General features: G+C 42.0%; 1 protein-coding gene across 1 annotated transcript in view; it reads left to right on the plus strand.

The window, feature by feature from the left end:
- The first annotated feature begins 6,837 nt into the window (after positions 1 to 6,837).
- LOC112460022 overlaps positions 6,838 to 14,870 on the plus strand; it is a 45,002-nt gene continuing 36,969 nt past the window's right edge. Inside the window, exon 1 of the mRNA XM_025024437.1 lies at positions 6,838 to 8,018. Coding sequence (XP_024880205.1) covers positions 7,944 to 8,018 — 75 coding nt within the window. The 5' untranslated portion in view covers positions 6,838 to 7,943. The remainder of the gene's footprint in view (positions 8,019 to 14,870) is intronic.

Raw genomic sequence — 14,870 nt, forward strand, 5'->3', positions numbered from 1 at the left:
CGATGCCTCGAAATATTCCGCGGGGATTCCCTTCTCGCGCCATGTATAGTGAGCGTATATGTATATACGCGCGGTGGCTTTTATGCAAGTTAAAGCATCGCGTCGCGCGCGCCGCGTCTCTCCTCGCGCGCGGATCCATAACGTACCATAACCCTCCGACCCTCGTAAACCTGAATTTATTAACACTTCGAATGACGGGGAGATTTGCTAAATGGTTTTCAATTTGTATCTTAACGCCGCGAGACCACATGCTCGGCGCAGATTCAGCGCGACAGATATCGCGGGCGTACTACCTCGACGGGCGAGAGAGTACGTATCTTACCCCACAGTTTGCCGTACGAAATGTCGACGTCTCTTTATCATTGCGCTTATTATTGCAAGCCTCTGTAGTATACAGCGGCGCCGCCCGCGGGCTATGAAATTGAAATTCGAGAAGGAAGTTCATTTTATTGCGGTCCCGCGGGCTAATCAATCGAAAAAAAGTAGAACCGCGAACGCGAGTGTGTGGAATTGCGGGATAAATAATCGCGATGTAAATTATTTAGACTACTCGATATATTGTACAAGTTGTATCTCATATTATTCTATCTATATCTTATATTAAAAAGAATTACTTATTAATTTTATTAATTTATACTTCCAGTTTTATGATATCCTTGGCTTTATTGAGAGTAGAATGTTTAAAGTGTTAGATAGGAGATTCAAAAGATTATATATTATTTTAATACTAATTGTCTTTTGTCTCAGTAGCTTATCTTTCTACTGAAATTATTTGCTGATACAATCGATGATGGAACAAACTTCTTACAGGGATGTGTTAATTGTTTGGTATATGCATTCTAATATATACCTATGTATACGTGCAGATTCATGTAATAAGAAATCTCTGAGAAATCAATATCTCACTTTCTCGTCAGTTGTAAATTTCTTTATTTTATTTTATTATTTTCTAGAGAAAAATTATATTTACGTACGTAGGTTACTTATACAGGTTTCGAATTATCGAAGTCGCAACTTGCATAAATAATACAAGCAATAGATAATCCTCATAAGGCTTTGTTATCAGCAATAATAACAGCATGACAAATTTAACGTTGATAAGAAATCGGATTCATCTTATTGATTCTTTCATGTTATAATAATATATTAATCGCAGCGTAGATAATCAATATAAACATGATTTCGGGTCTCCCAATTTTTCAGTTGTTAAATGAAGTGTCTATGAATGTCTCTTAGCAAAGTATAAACGCGACATTCTTTAATGCCACTATAGAAAGTATCATGAGATATTTCCTGTGCAGTGACGCGCATTATTTTGCCGAGACGTGAATGTATCTTGTGGCAAATGTCGATGTACAAGATGTGCAATGGCTGGATCTTCGTGTTGGTAACTCGGAAGAAGTCTCTTCGGTATTTGTAATCAATAAAGTATTTAAATTCAACACGATAAAATTACTTAAATTATCAAAACGCAAGATACCTTAAAAATAGTAGTAAAAATAGTAAGGTGTTTACGATTTAATTATGTCATTAAATTTCTAAATATTCCATAAATTTTGAAATAATTTCTTGTTAAATTCGAAAAATGGGAAATATTTAAAGATAACATTTGATTCTTACCAGTAAACCGTGTCTGAAATATTCAGTGAACAGACAACGCACGAATCCGCAATGAATTTGTATGCAGCGATTGATATACGTAGATGCATTTGAAACGTTAAGCTTTCTTAAAGATAAACACTCCTCCACGTCGAAAGTCACGTCGTTGCAGTTCAAAGTCCGGGGCTTTCGAGCGAGCTTCCTTTAATTCTAGCCGAGTATCACCGGGACCGTCGTCCATTGGACGGCGAGGATATTCGGATGCATCGCGTGAGATGCTCGTAATTTCCCGGGTAAGCTCCGGCAAATTAGCTCCGGGCATACGTTACTCTCGCCTTAGTTGTCCCTCTCCTGCGCTTCTTAGTCCTCTCCCTCTCCCGCTGTTCTCCTTTATCGCCCCTCTCGGAGAAAACCCGGCTTTTCTCGTAGCGAGCCAGCCCGCCTCGTCCGCGCGTTTCTCCTTCACCGTTTTCTCCCTTCTCTCTCCAGTCCGCCTCCCTGCACACCTCGGATAAACGCGCGTACCCGCGCGCGGAAGTGTGAGACGTCCGTGTGCCGGTCGTAAGGTGGCGAGGCTTGTCCTTACCTCGAAAAAGCTCCGGATGGAAAGAGAGAGAGAGAGAGAGAGAGAGCCCGGCGAGAGAGGGCACCCAAGGTGGGGGCTACACCGTCCTGGACGTAGGACGAACGCGCGCCGGTCTTCGTGGTTCGACACGAAAGCTCTGTAGTAGGCGTGCCGCTCAAGCTCCGCCCGCAAGCTCGTGGCGTACACGCCCAGGGAACAGGGCTTTACCATCCGGTGCTTTGTCGACCCTGGCAAACCACCCTGCCAAGGGCCACACCGCGCCCGATAACGTTAACCCCCGCGCCAACCCTCTCGTCCTGAGACGCTACCTAGGGCGTGCGGTCCTTCTTCCACTCGCGGCGCACGAAAACCCCCCTCGAAACCCCTTTTGCTCCCTGCTTCCTTTTCCCTTCTCCCTGTTCGGCGACGGTACCCCACCCACGGCCCTCCGACGTAGGAGTTGCAACTTTAGACCGCTTTGCACACAGATTGCATCAGAGCCATCCGCGGATGCAATCGTTACCCCACTGTCGTGTTTCCAACCCCGTCGTCTTTCTCCCCTTGGAAGCGGGTGGTGCGCGAGCGCGTGTACATGTGCGTATACGCGTGTGTCTGGTATACGTTAAAGGAATAGCTGACGCCGGTTCCGTTGGCGGAGCGAAGAATGCACCGCCGGACTGCGACGGGGAAGTTCGAGACGAAGCTTTTGATTACGATGCTTTATTGGCTTCGGCGTCGTGATCAGCGATGCGGGATTAGATGCCGGGTACACTGACCAATAATATTCAACGGGAATGAGTAATTTACGAAACGCTTAATATGCATAGACAGCAATGTCTGTGCGTGAATCGGTTCTCGATATTTATTTAATCTTAGAAACGAAGAATTTTAAACAAAGACATATAAAATGTACATGGTTGATCGTTATTATTTATATTGGCATTTGCATTTAAGAATTATATGTAAAAGTAATAAAAAAGAATGAATAAAAGAGAACATTTAAATTTTACTTTAATAACACGTTTGCAAAATCTTAAGCATTTTAATAAAATATTAAAAGCTTCTTAGAGGCTTTCTTTATGATTTAACATTTAATTAAACTCGAATTATAACAGGATGGATTAAAACGGATTAAGACGAAAGGTAGGATAAGGTGCAGATGCGTTTATGACGCGTCTAGTTACCGTCTATCCCCGCGAAATAAAGCGCTCGGATGTGGCGAGTGTAAAATGTTGTATCGGCGAACGAAATCTCGCTAGACTCTTAGCCTGTCGAGACAAATTTGTCTGGAGATTTACACGCGCGGTTTTCGGTGATGCGCACACGAGAGCGCGCACGACAGGCATATGTCATAGCAAATACGTGTTCGAAGAATGGACAATAAGTAAGATAAAAGTGCATGATAAGTAAAATAAAAAGATAAATATTCGAAAATGGGAATAACTTTAAATTACTCTCGACGAGTTTTAAACGGCCCGTTTTATAAAAAAAAAAGTTTTAATTGAATGCAGGTTCTGATTAATTGAATTGAAAAACTTGAAAGTCTTAATTAAATTGTTTAATTAAAATGTTGTCGGCGTTATTCTAAACTGCCATTGCGGTTTTGTTTGGCGTGCGCTGTTATAACAGCGCAGTTAATCGTTCCCTGTGTTGTTTCAATTGTAATTAAATAATATCTATGAAAAAAATTAACGCAGCCGTTCTGCGTTACGTAAAAGCAATATCGATCGACACACCGGCAGATGAATAAGGCATTATCTCGAGCACTCAGTGTAATCCCAGGATTATCCAGTATACCAATCGGACGTTATTGAAGCTAAAATTAAACCATATATGCTATGATAGTCCGCACTTTTTTTTATTCAATTAACATGGATAAAACACGAGATAGGTTTTATTCGGCTGTAATTAAATCGATATAACTGAAGTTATGATAAATTCGTCCTTTGTAAGTGACAGAATTATATCAACAAAACTATGTGGTTAAAATGTTTCTAGAGTGACCACCAAAAACCGGAAACGATAATCCGTGACATCATAATCGTCATCGGTATTTTCCTATTACGTCATTTTCAATGAATGTTCAGGAAGAAAAAAACAAAAGCGCATCCCATCGAACCGATTTTCGTCGCGGCGCGGCGATAGATTAGGTAACATCGCCGATAAAAAGCGTTATCGGATAAACTTTGCCACCGATTACGTAACCGTCGCATTATCTGCCGATCCTCGTAGATATCCCTCTTACACCACAAATACTTCATTTCATCTTTAATCCGGTGATAAAACGGTCAGGTGGAGTTGCGAACTCACCTAATTCTGGCGGATTATCAGACGATAATAACGTGCTCGTATCTTGGAGCACGTCGACACCGCCCGCGCCCGTCTCGTATCACATCCGACGAGGCGAAGCCGTATATACGTGCATTACGAGAGCGCGTGTGACATACGCAAACGCGGAAGGATGTAATCGGGAAGGACCGCTCGCTCGCGAAGCACCGAAAATTCGCGGATACCGCGAGATTCGGCAACGATACTACTTTTGTCCTCTATGGAAATTAATTCCCAGATATTGTCTAATCTGACGGCGACGTTTACAGGAACATGCGAATATGTATGCGTATATGTGTATATTTCCTTTGATGCTCTGAGTTTCGAACGACCCGTTTTAGTAGTGAAGAGAACCGTAGGCGTAGTTAACATATCGATATATAGATATATATATATATATAGATATATATATATATCTGCTTCTATATTAATTACCTCTTAATCTAAAGTCATTTCCGCTGATTAATCAGATAAAGCAACAGAAAAAACATTTACATTACAAAATATTAAAATTTATAATTTTTTTAATTCTGATAAATATATATATTTGTAAAGTTTTTTTGTTATGCTACATACATTATACATCTTTTGTATTTATCTTATAACTGTATTTTTCATGAGTTGTTTTCCTAGTTCTTTCTTCCTTATTTATGTAAGATTTTTCTTTCAAGTTTGATTTAAAGTTGAAATCCAAATCATATTTTTGGCCCAACAGATATCAGGAGACATAAGTTTCTTAATATTAGCTCATTAATCTGTTTGCTTATCGATGGATGAGATTTCGGTGTCTCGGATCTTAATCGCTTTTATTATGAAGGTCGAAGAATGATTCTATCGAATCAATTTCTAATCCGAATGTACATCTGTTGCTTCTTATCGCGTGGAATTAAACACATCGATTTGTTGAAACGTCATTTTTAATTTATTACTGCGTATTCAGTTATTATTACATATGCAACATTATATCTACATATAATATACTTTATACATTTGCCCGTTATCGCAGATATCGCACTATCAAGACACTGAGATTACACACTAAGATTATCCAGAAAATATATTAATAAAAAGTTTAAACTTGATATATTCTTAAAAATATTTTACTTGAAAATATAATCTGTCCCACAAGTAATAATATTAATGCGTCATGCAGTTTGACACTTTACGATTATCATTGAACATCCTTATTCAACGTGGTTATTATTTCAAGTTTTAATGATTTAAAGCAAAAGGTCAGTTCTAAATAAAGCTCACTTGAAGATTCATTTAATATAAAATTTCCGCGGATATAAAAACTTGTTTCAATGCTTTGCAACGACCGCGAAAAAATCGATAAGTTGACGACAAATATCGCTTCGTGCTTCTTCCGCACTTAAGCTCGGTCATCAGTAGTCATGGAGTCTCTCACAAAGAACGTCGTTACAGGTGGACAGGTGTACGTGCATATTATCTTTAGATACACTCCCGGAATGACTCTTGGTGGGGGTGCCGAAGTGCAGAGAAGAGAGTGGGCGAGAATCGAATTCGACAGAGAAAGATTTCGAAAGAAGGAGGGCGAAATGGGCTTGGGATGAGAGAGCGGATCTTTCATGGCGCGAGGAAGAAATATGAATATGAGCGAGAAATTGGACGAGAGAAAGAGAATTGTGGTAGTTCTAAAAAAGAATGTTTTGACAAATAAGTAGAGATATAAAACTGTGGAGAAAAGCGAGATAAAAGACGGATCAGTGACAGGGAAAAATGCGAGATACAAAACTAATTTAAATAAGATTACGAATGTGAAAAAAACTCCAAAAAATAAGAAAATTTTTCTAGATTTTCCGGAAAATTTACAATTTTGGTCATTTGCAATTTTAAAGGCGTGTAACGATTGTAATATTAACGCGACGATATTAAAAGGCACAAAAACAGATGAGAACATGATCGGAAAGGAACTCAATGCGACAAACAAAGAAGAACGAGAAGAAGGCGGTTAGAGCGCGAAAGAGAGAGACGACGCCTTATCCGGAGCGAGGAAGCTTCGCAGCGAAATCGGGGGAGGATAAGTGGGAGCGGGAACGAGACGGCGGGATCTCGGGCTGCGGGGTACGGACGAAGGTGGGTTCCGGAGGAGTCGGCGAGCGAGAGGGTGAACCAGCAGCCGAGTGAGGACCAGAGGAGGCACTCGGCCGCGATATCGGTAGACGCGGGACGACGGTATCGCGCGGTGGGCGATGAAGGTGGTGGTGACGGTGACGGTGATGGTGGTGGTGGTGGTGGTGGTGGCAGTGGTAGCGGCAGCGATACGACCGGGTGGTGGGGTTGATACTGACGGCGCGCTCGCGGGTAGGGCGTCGTAGGGGCAGCAGATCGAGCGCCGCGACGCCTCGACGCGCACAGTCGCGGCTCGAACGCCGTTCTCAGCGAACGTGTGTTGTCCTCGCGGACCGTGCGCCCGTCCTCGGCGGCGCGAATGACATTCCGTTGGTGCTCGGCGATCGCACGCGATTTCCAGAGGAGACACTTGGAACGAGAGGGAGATGGGACGATGACGTGAGCGCGTTTGTGATCCCGAGCCGATCTCCGAAGAGGCTTCCCGAAACTAAAGAACATCTGAAGGGATCGATCGAGTTTTCGGAGCCACGCAGAGCCACGCACATGTTTGGTGCTGATGACTGGTGACGATCTACGCGCACCGAGACAGTGTCTCGCGGCTCTCTCAGGGAGATGACCGGCAACGTCGTTGACTGATCTTGTGATCGATGATCGAGCGACTCCGATCGATGTTAACGTTCAGAATTGTGTACGTGACGTTCTGAACGGGCGGACGTGCCTAATTGGTGATCGCGAAACGGGACGAGACTTGTAGATCGCTCTATTTACTCCGATTTTACTCCGGACGATACTTATCGTAATGAGTTGCGAGCACGTGTGTGATTTTCCGCAGTCTAGTCAGAGATACGCGCAGTTTAATCACATATTTAATATTTTATGCTAATACCAAAATAGGAACTTAGAGCAGATTGTAGTGACTGTAGGTGTATAAGTCGTTTTCGGTATAAGAAGACTGATCGTTCAGTATAATGAAAAATGCACCCACGCGTCGTTAGCATAGCACTAGCTAGAAATTAAGAACTTGTAACTGTAAAAACATTCTACTTAAATAAGCGGACATTTCATGAACGTCTCAACACGTCTGTGATTTCGATCGTAGATAAGTTTTATGACATTCGTGCGATCTTTAACACTTATCGTAGGCACCGGTGCTCAAAGTGACGTTTAGAGAACAAGAAATACTGGCATTCGGCTTAGGGATCTGTCAACATCTTTCCGATCGCATTCGACTCTTAATTAATCAGTGCCAAGGCTAAAATTGACGCTATGAGTTTGTGAGAATTCGAGTATAACGCGATATGTCACGAATGGCGGCGACTTCCGAGGCTCAGGAGAATTATTGAGGCCCCAGGAGGGAATGGATTTTCAGAGCGCAATGGACACCTTTGTAGAGGCATGGATGGCTGCTAACACGAAGACGGATCAAGTACAGGTAATCTCTCATTTTTGTTTCAGACATTTTATTTCATTTTTGTTTGTTTGTATAGAATGAAATATTATACATAAAATATTAACAGTTATGTATACGATAATATCTTTCCTTAAACAAAATTGGAAAAGTTCATTATAAAATCGAAAAGAATTATGTGACAGTTTTATTTCAAAGATTTATGAGAGTGTGAAAGGTATTACATTTTTTTAAAGTAATATTGATTAAAAATACATATATGTATAAGAATAAGCACAATTAAAAAAAAAATTTTTTTTTCAATACTGCGATAAATATAAAAAAAAAAAAAAGAAAAAATTAAACTAAATATAAGTTGTAGTTTACACAGTTTATTTTTTTAGACAAGCTCTTTATTAGCAGATCAATAAGATTAAAGCGCAATTGAAGTAAATTCTATGTAGGACCAACTTACCGAATAGAATAATTAAATTCTCTTTTCATAAAAATCATAGAAATATTTGAGAGACTGATAAAAAGTTACAGCTATATATATCGAAAGTATGTGACCTTAATTTGACAGGGAATAAAAAATTCCGATAAAACGGTTTACGTCGTGGATTAGCGTGCCAGCGTCGTTTTCGGCGTTCGGTCTGCCGAACTTATAAAAATAACGCAGCGTCTATACTCGATGTCAGCGAGGGGCGAGAAGCACAACCCCTTTCTGACATTACACAGCCAATTGGCCACCCTATCGCCTCTTGCATCCCTCTCTCTCTCTCTCTCTCTCTCTTTCTCTCTTTCTCTCTCTGGACGCGCTTTCAGCTAGCTTAATTCCTCGTCATCAATTTGGCACATTCTTTCGCATCTCAAAGCGGCTGGCCACTCCACGTGTAACGCGCGATTATCTCGTAGTACCTAAAATAAATAGAAAAGGCGTTGTTTTTATATCGTGCAATCGTTTATAAAATAAACTGGGAACATTATGTAGAAAAATGCGAAAAATTCCGATAGATTTGAACAGAAATTTTTATTTTCTCGCACGCGAGTCTCATTATCTTAAAATCTTACCTTTTAAGACGAGCATTCAAGTTAAAATGAAAAATATATAGAACAAGTGTGTTTATACATCTAGGTAGGCATTTACGTAATCTATGCAGCATCGAGAAGAAAAACATATTATTTTTTAGATGTATGATCGCTTTGGAAAGAAATAATTATCCGTTTAAACGCAGCGCGAGCGAGCACTCTAGCTCGGATTTAGGATTCTCGATTCTCCGCATCAAAAATCGCGTACCAAATTCAGATCCGACGCGTATATCCGACGCGCTTCGCGATCTCACAATGAAAACCGAGGGCAACGTAGGGCGGGGGATAATCCTTGGCAAAGCCGCGGCTCGCGTGTGTGCTGTGCGGACGAACAGCGCGTACGTTTACACGTGTATGTACGTATCGGGGGGTCACGGGTTCTGACCACGATACGGATGTGCCCCTGCCTTCTTCCTGTGCCACGACCATGTTCATGTTCTGGCATTCAACGGAATAAGACCGCATGTCTCCATTGACCGCTCGATCTCTCGATCCATGGCCGCCTTCGGCTTACCATGACTATCGAAAAATTGACGATAAAAAACTCTGCGAATACATCCGTAAAAAAAACCGTTTACATAAATCGTCGTAACAGATAAATTAATAGCAAAGTATCGCGATAATGTAACACGCTCTGTTTTACAATCAGTCCCACATCCTATTATTTTGACTGTTACAAAATATTAGAATAAATAGAAACATTTTTGCGAGTTAATAAATCATAAGTGTAATATTGGAATATTATACTGTATATGTCATTTATTTTAAAAAAATTGCCAATTTATTACACGTGAATCACATAACATGGATCATTTTGTCAAGAGAGTTATATATTTTATATTTGTAAAATTATTATTGTAGTCAAGCGCAAATAAAATTTTGAAGAGGGAGGATATCCACTCAACTTATATGAAAACATATGCACCTCGAGAGATGCATTATCCATACAGATGTATTTTAAAAACAAAATCAAAGACTGAGGATAGTCTCGTAATACTGTTAATCCGAAATATATAAGGCTATGTCTTTATGTTTGCGGTATTAACACACGAAGACTCATTTTATAGTTTTCTTGTGAAAACGTAATGACAATATATTAACTTGGAGATTACAAAATGTGTAAAAATTCTAAATTTAGTCTTTATAATTAGCATTATAGTCATTTAAACCGTCAAAGGAGCAAAAATTAATATGCGTAAATAAAAACAATTGCGATCATAACTTATAACAAAGCGCTGGCGCGATTGCGAAACTCGAGTATAATAATCGCACGCGAGGGAAAAATAAAAAAGAAGATAAGCGTAACGTGCCAAAGTTAATTAAATTTTTCTATCGCTATCAATATTAGGTATAGCTGGATCTATGACGCTTAATAAACGTGTCGTTGACAAACGTAATAGATTTTAAGCCGCGCGAACTCGCGATATATTAAGCAGCAGAGAAACGTCAGCGAAGAGAGAGCAGCTTGCGATGTAAAATTTTCACGCTGCCCCGACGCACCTTCTGCATTCTGATACTTGAAAACGCGTCCTTGCAGCGCGTTGCACGCAGGACTGCCCGTGCACGCACGGGCCGCCACGTGTGTACTCGAAAGTGCGTCGTACGTATATACGTGTGCGTGCACGAGGATACGTTTGAAACACGCATGGTCACGGTATTTGACCACCCCAGCTCCCGGAATGATTGTAATCCATCTATCCGGCCACCGAAGCCGATATATCAAACGCAGGTAGAGCTCGCGGTCCTCTCTCCGTAGGCCTTTTGCGTTGCCTTTTTATGCCGCAGACACGATCTTTTGTTTTCTCGGTGAATATTTTGTGAGGAAAAATTGGTTACGGCGATGAGAATGGTCTCGTGTCGGGTAACTTTATTATAAGAGCACGCGTTCTTATTTATTTTCGTACTAATTTATTTTAATTAGAATGCATAACAGCAACTACTCCACGAAGATTTACATAATAAAGAATTCTATTTTCAAAGAGAAAGAGAAAGAAGGAGAGATTTCAGAAATCATGATATATTTAGTTTGAACCTAACCATTATGGAAAAAAAACATTATATTCTTGTTTTAAAATATTAACAAGTGCGTTTATAAATGTCCTGATGTCCTAATATTGAAGAATAATTTATGTACATGGTTTTAAAAATTGTAAATTTTGAAAAATTGATATCCTCGCTGCTCGCTCCAGTAAACCCTCGAAATCCGTGATCATTGCTAGTGCAAGATCCTATCTATTTTGCTTTCTAATCTTTAGCTCTACCATGTTTTGCACTTAGGAACGAGGTATCCGACATCACAGTCGGCAACAGTTTACGTAACGCGATCGCAAACGCATCAATCCGCGGATTATCTGTCACAAAGAGGCAGCCAATTATCGCTCGGGGATATCGCCAGCTCGATATTTCGATAAGCGTGATTAGAATGTTGCAGATTAATATGGGTCGCGCCACATTTAATTCCGTTTCATGCGATGACCGCCGAAAGATAGTGAAATTATCACGCGCGCTGAAACAGATAGTGAATCGCTTGAAATTTTGTTAAGTAGATTTACGAATTGTTATTAGTACACAACGCTGCATGTTATTATATCGATGGAGATTAGAAGCCGGCGAGTGCTTTCCAATGTTCTATAAAAGTATAACAGAACCAGCTTATCTTTATTATTGGAGTCTGTAACAATTACGGAACATTATCGAATTTTCATAAAGTTTCAGAGGATTTACAATAGAGTATCCAGTCTCTGATTTTGATTTAAAAAACATTCCGACTCCGCGATAAAAAACTAATTGTCAATTACCTATGATTTGTTCAGCAAGAATCTCTATATTGAATCAATAGAGAATTGCAAAAAAATCTCAAAGACGAATGAATAAGTTCCTTCCTTATTTCGAGATCAGCTTCGATTTTTCTCTCGATTGTGAAAACGACAGACTTTGAAAGAATTTCAAAATCGACAGCTATTAGAGTTATTCCTTCTCTATATTATTTCCGCTTTATTTCCGGAAAAAATGCAACTAAAATAAGCTTATATTCTAAACTGATTTCACATCCCGCGAATACCACGCGAAGTATCGCTTCACAGCGCCAACCGCAGCGCAATTTTTCATGACGCGAGCGCTCGCGGTTTAATGCAGCATTCGAAGAATTAATAAAGACAAGCGAGACGAGCGTCCGATAATTTGCGCGCATCGAACGTCGTCGCAGAAACCGCGACGAGACGAGAAGAAAGGATCTTCGTACGACGAAACGAGAACATCGTGAATCTCTCTTTCTCTCTTTTTTTTTGTTTCAACGGGTAGAATTGGTCGCATGAGGAACGATGCCGCTGACGTAAGATATACGCCGAAAAGGACCACCACGCGTTCAATTGGCCAAACATTAAAGACTGTCATCGCGATTCGGCCTTACGTAAGCTCGTTTCGTGCGGACGATCCGGAGCGCGCGCGCGCACGCCGTGTTCCGTCGCGATGAATTCCGTCGAGAATTCCGTCAAACTCTCTCGCTGGCTCTTCAGGTCCACGAAGGATCCTGGGCACGGTCAGCGATTAAGGTTATCGCATTAACGGGAAACACACCAGCAGGAAACGCCGTCGTATACTATGCGTATCTCCGTTACACCCGGTAGATAAGCTGATCCGTTGATAAACGCCTGCCGAACTGTCGTCGTCCGTGGTGCAGTGCGATATCGCGCTCGCGCTTCGCGGTTAATTATTTGCCATTTCATTTTTACAGTCGTCACGGTTCACGCACGTACTTCACGCTGGCTCGCCCAAACTGTATGAGTCCTCGCAGCATTTGTCGCTTTTTGTATCAGCAATACATCGACGAGCAATGCGACAGATATAATTTCATTCAAAAAATTTATTATAGCTTCAACTCTTACCTAATTTAAACAGTTACTCTTGTTTCGTTAACATATTTAATAAGGCGATAACTTATTAGTACGATAGCATGGGGACGCGAAAAAAAATTTTGGCAATTAATGCGACTGATATTATTACAAACTTTCCCATGTATTCTCCTTTAACTCTTCATTTCAATTTTATCTTTCTACTGAACATGCGAGTCGTTTGCATCGGTCCAGCTGACAAACGTGACTATCGTTGAATTAATTACTACCTGTTGTCGGATTAATTACCGCGCAATTAACCTGGCCCCTGATAAGACGCAATTTTTATCGCTCGAGGGAGCGAAAATTTTCGGAGGACCGTGTTCCTCGCGCCGGACGTTTCTTTGGGCTAACGCCTCCGGACGCGATTCCCGGATTCGACGGGAGGCCAAGCGAATTCTCAACCGCGGCTCAAAGCCGGATCGATGGGCGAACCGAAATTCCTGATTTTACGACAACAACGTCGTAACCCCTCGCACGTCACAGTGGAGTTACCGCGATATCACTTGGGGCGTTAGCCGGATAAGCCGCTAACCCCATCCACCTGTTGCCCCTTCTTACACGCTCCCGCTTTCAGTCAGCTCGCGTTCGTCTTCATTCCTCGCGTGGAAACAAGCCGGGGACCCTCGCCATCCTCTTCCGATCCACGTGGACCCTCGGGGCCCGTCGTTCCCGTTCGTCTCTCTCTCTTTCTCTCTCTTTCGTCAACGATGCGGACCAGCCTTTATCTCTCTTCCTCGCTCTCTTCGGCACCTTCAGGCATCCCGCTTCTCCGCTCCCTTCTCCTGCTTCTCCTTCTTCCTCTTCTTCATCGTCTTCTTCGTCTCACTCACTCCCGTTCCAGGGAGGCAGGCCCGGGTCTTCAGCGGTCTGACGTGTTTTTTGCGAGTGCATACCTCGAAGAGCTCCCGAAACAGTAGCTGGTACCCCGGTACAGTCCGGGCAAGCGAAAAAATCGCCGGTTGATCCTTTACAGCCGATCGTTAGATCGATGAGAAAAGCAACGTATAAAGATATTGAAAAAGCTAGATGGAAAAAGAAATACTTCCTTTTCTTTTGATCAAAATTCAATGATTATGTATGCATTTACGTTTTAATATTTTCTATAAATAAAGATACGCGAGTAAAAGCTGTATTGTTAAGAGAAAGTAAAGGAACTGAAGTTTAATTGATTTGTGACTCGATGGAATTAATTTACAAATATAAAACAACGACGAGTTCCAATCGCGTTCGGTTAGGAATTGAGACTATCATTTTCGTGCAGCAATTAATACGACGCTCGTCGCCATCGATTATTCAAGGTTGTCTCGTAATGGCGCGTGCGTGAGTGCCGGCTGATTAAATTTGATAATTTCGTGATTAAATAATGAGGCTAAGTACCCGCGAAAATCGAGCTTATTGCGAGCAAACACGAAACGCGGGCAGGAAGTCGCGAAGGATCACGGAGGGTTAAACGCCGCCTCGCATCTCTCGGCTCGTCTTCTGCCGCGCTCGACGCTCCGTATTCCACGGAGGCGTCATCGACGATCCAGTTTCCAGACGAAAATCATCGCTCCGCGGTGCAATTCGCACATCGGCGGCGACGGCGGCGGCGGCTGCTACGGCTGCTGCGGCGGTGGTGTAGGATTGTCGCATTCTGAGCCCAGTTGACCCCAGTTGACACCGTGGACGGCTTAGCCGTTAGTGTTAAGTTCAGTTCACTCATACATAAATCTAAGTCCGCGCTTATGCCTTAGCCTGGCCGCCGCTCGGAATTGAGCACGTGCTCAGATTTCATCGGCGACGACGCTTAGATCATCCGGCTCGCTCAGCCCGACCGAAACGTCGTAGATTTGACCGCGTTTAGGCGACGCTCCCATACCCGTGAATTGCCGCCGAAGGTTTTTTTAATCGCTAGATTGCCTCCAATCGCGCATAG

Source organism: Temnothorax curvispinosus, unplaced genomic scaffold, assembly GCF_003070985.1.
Source record: "Temnothorax curvispinosus isolate PA1 unplaced genomic scaffold, ASM307098v1 QBEX01010286.1, whole genome shotgun sequence".
NCBI lineage: Eukaryota > Metazoa > Arthropoda > Insecta > Hymenoptera > Formicidae > Temnothorax > Temnothorax curvispinosus.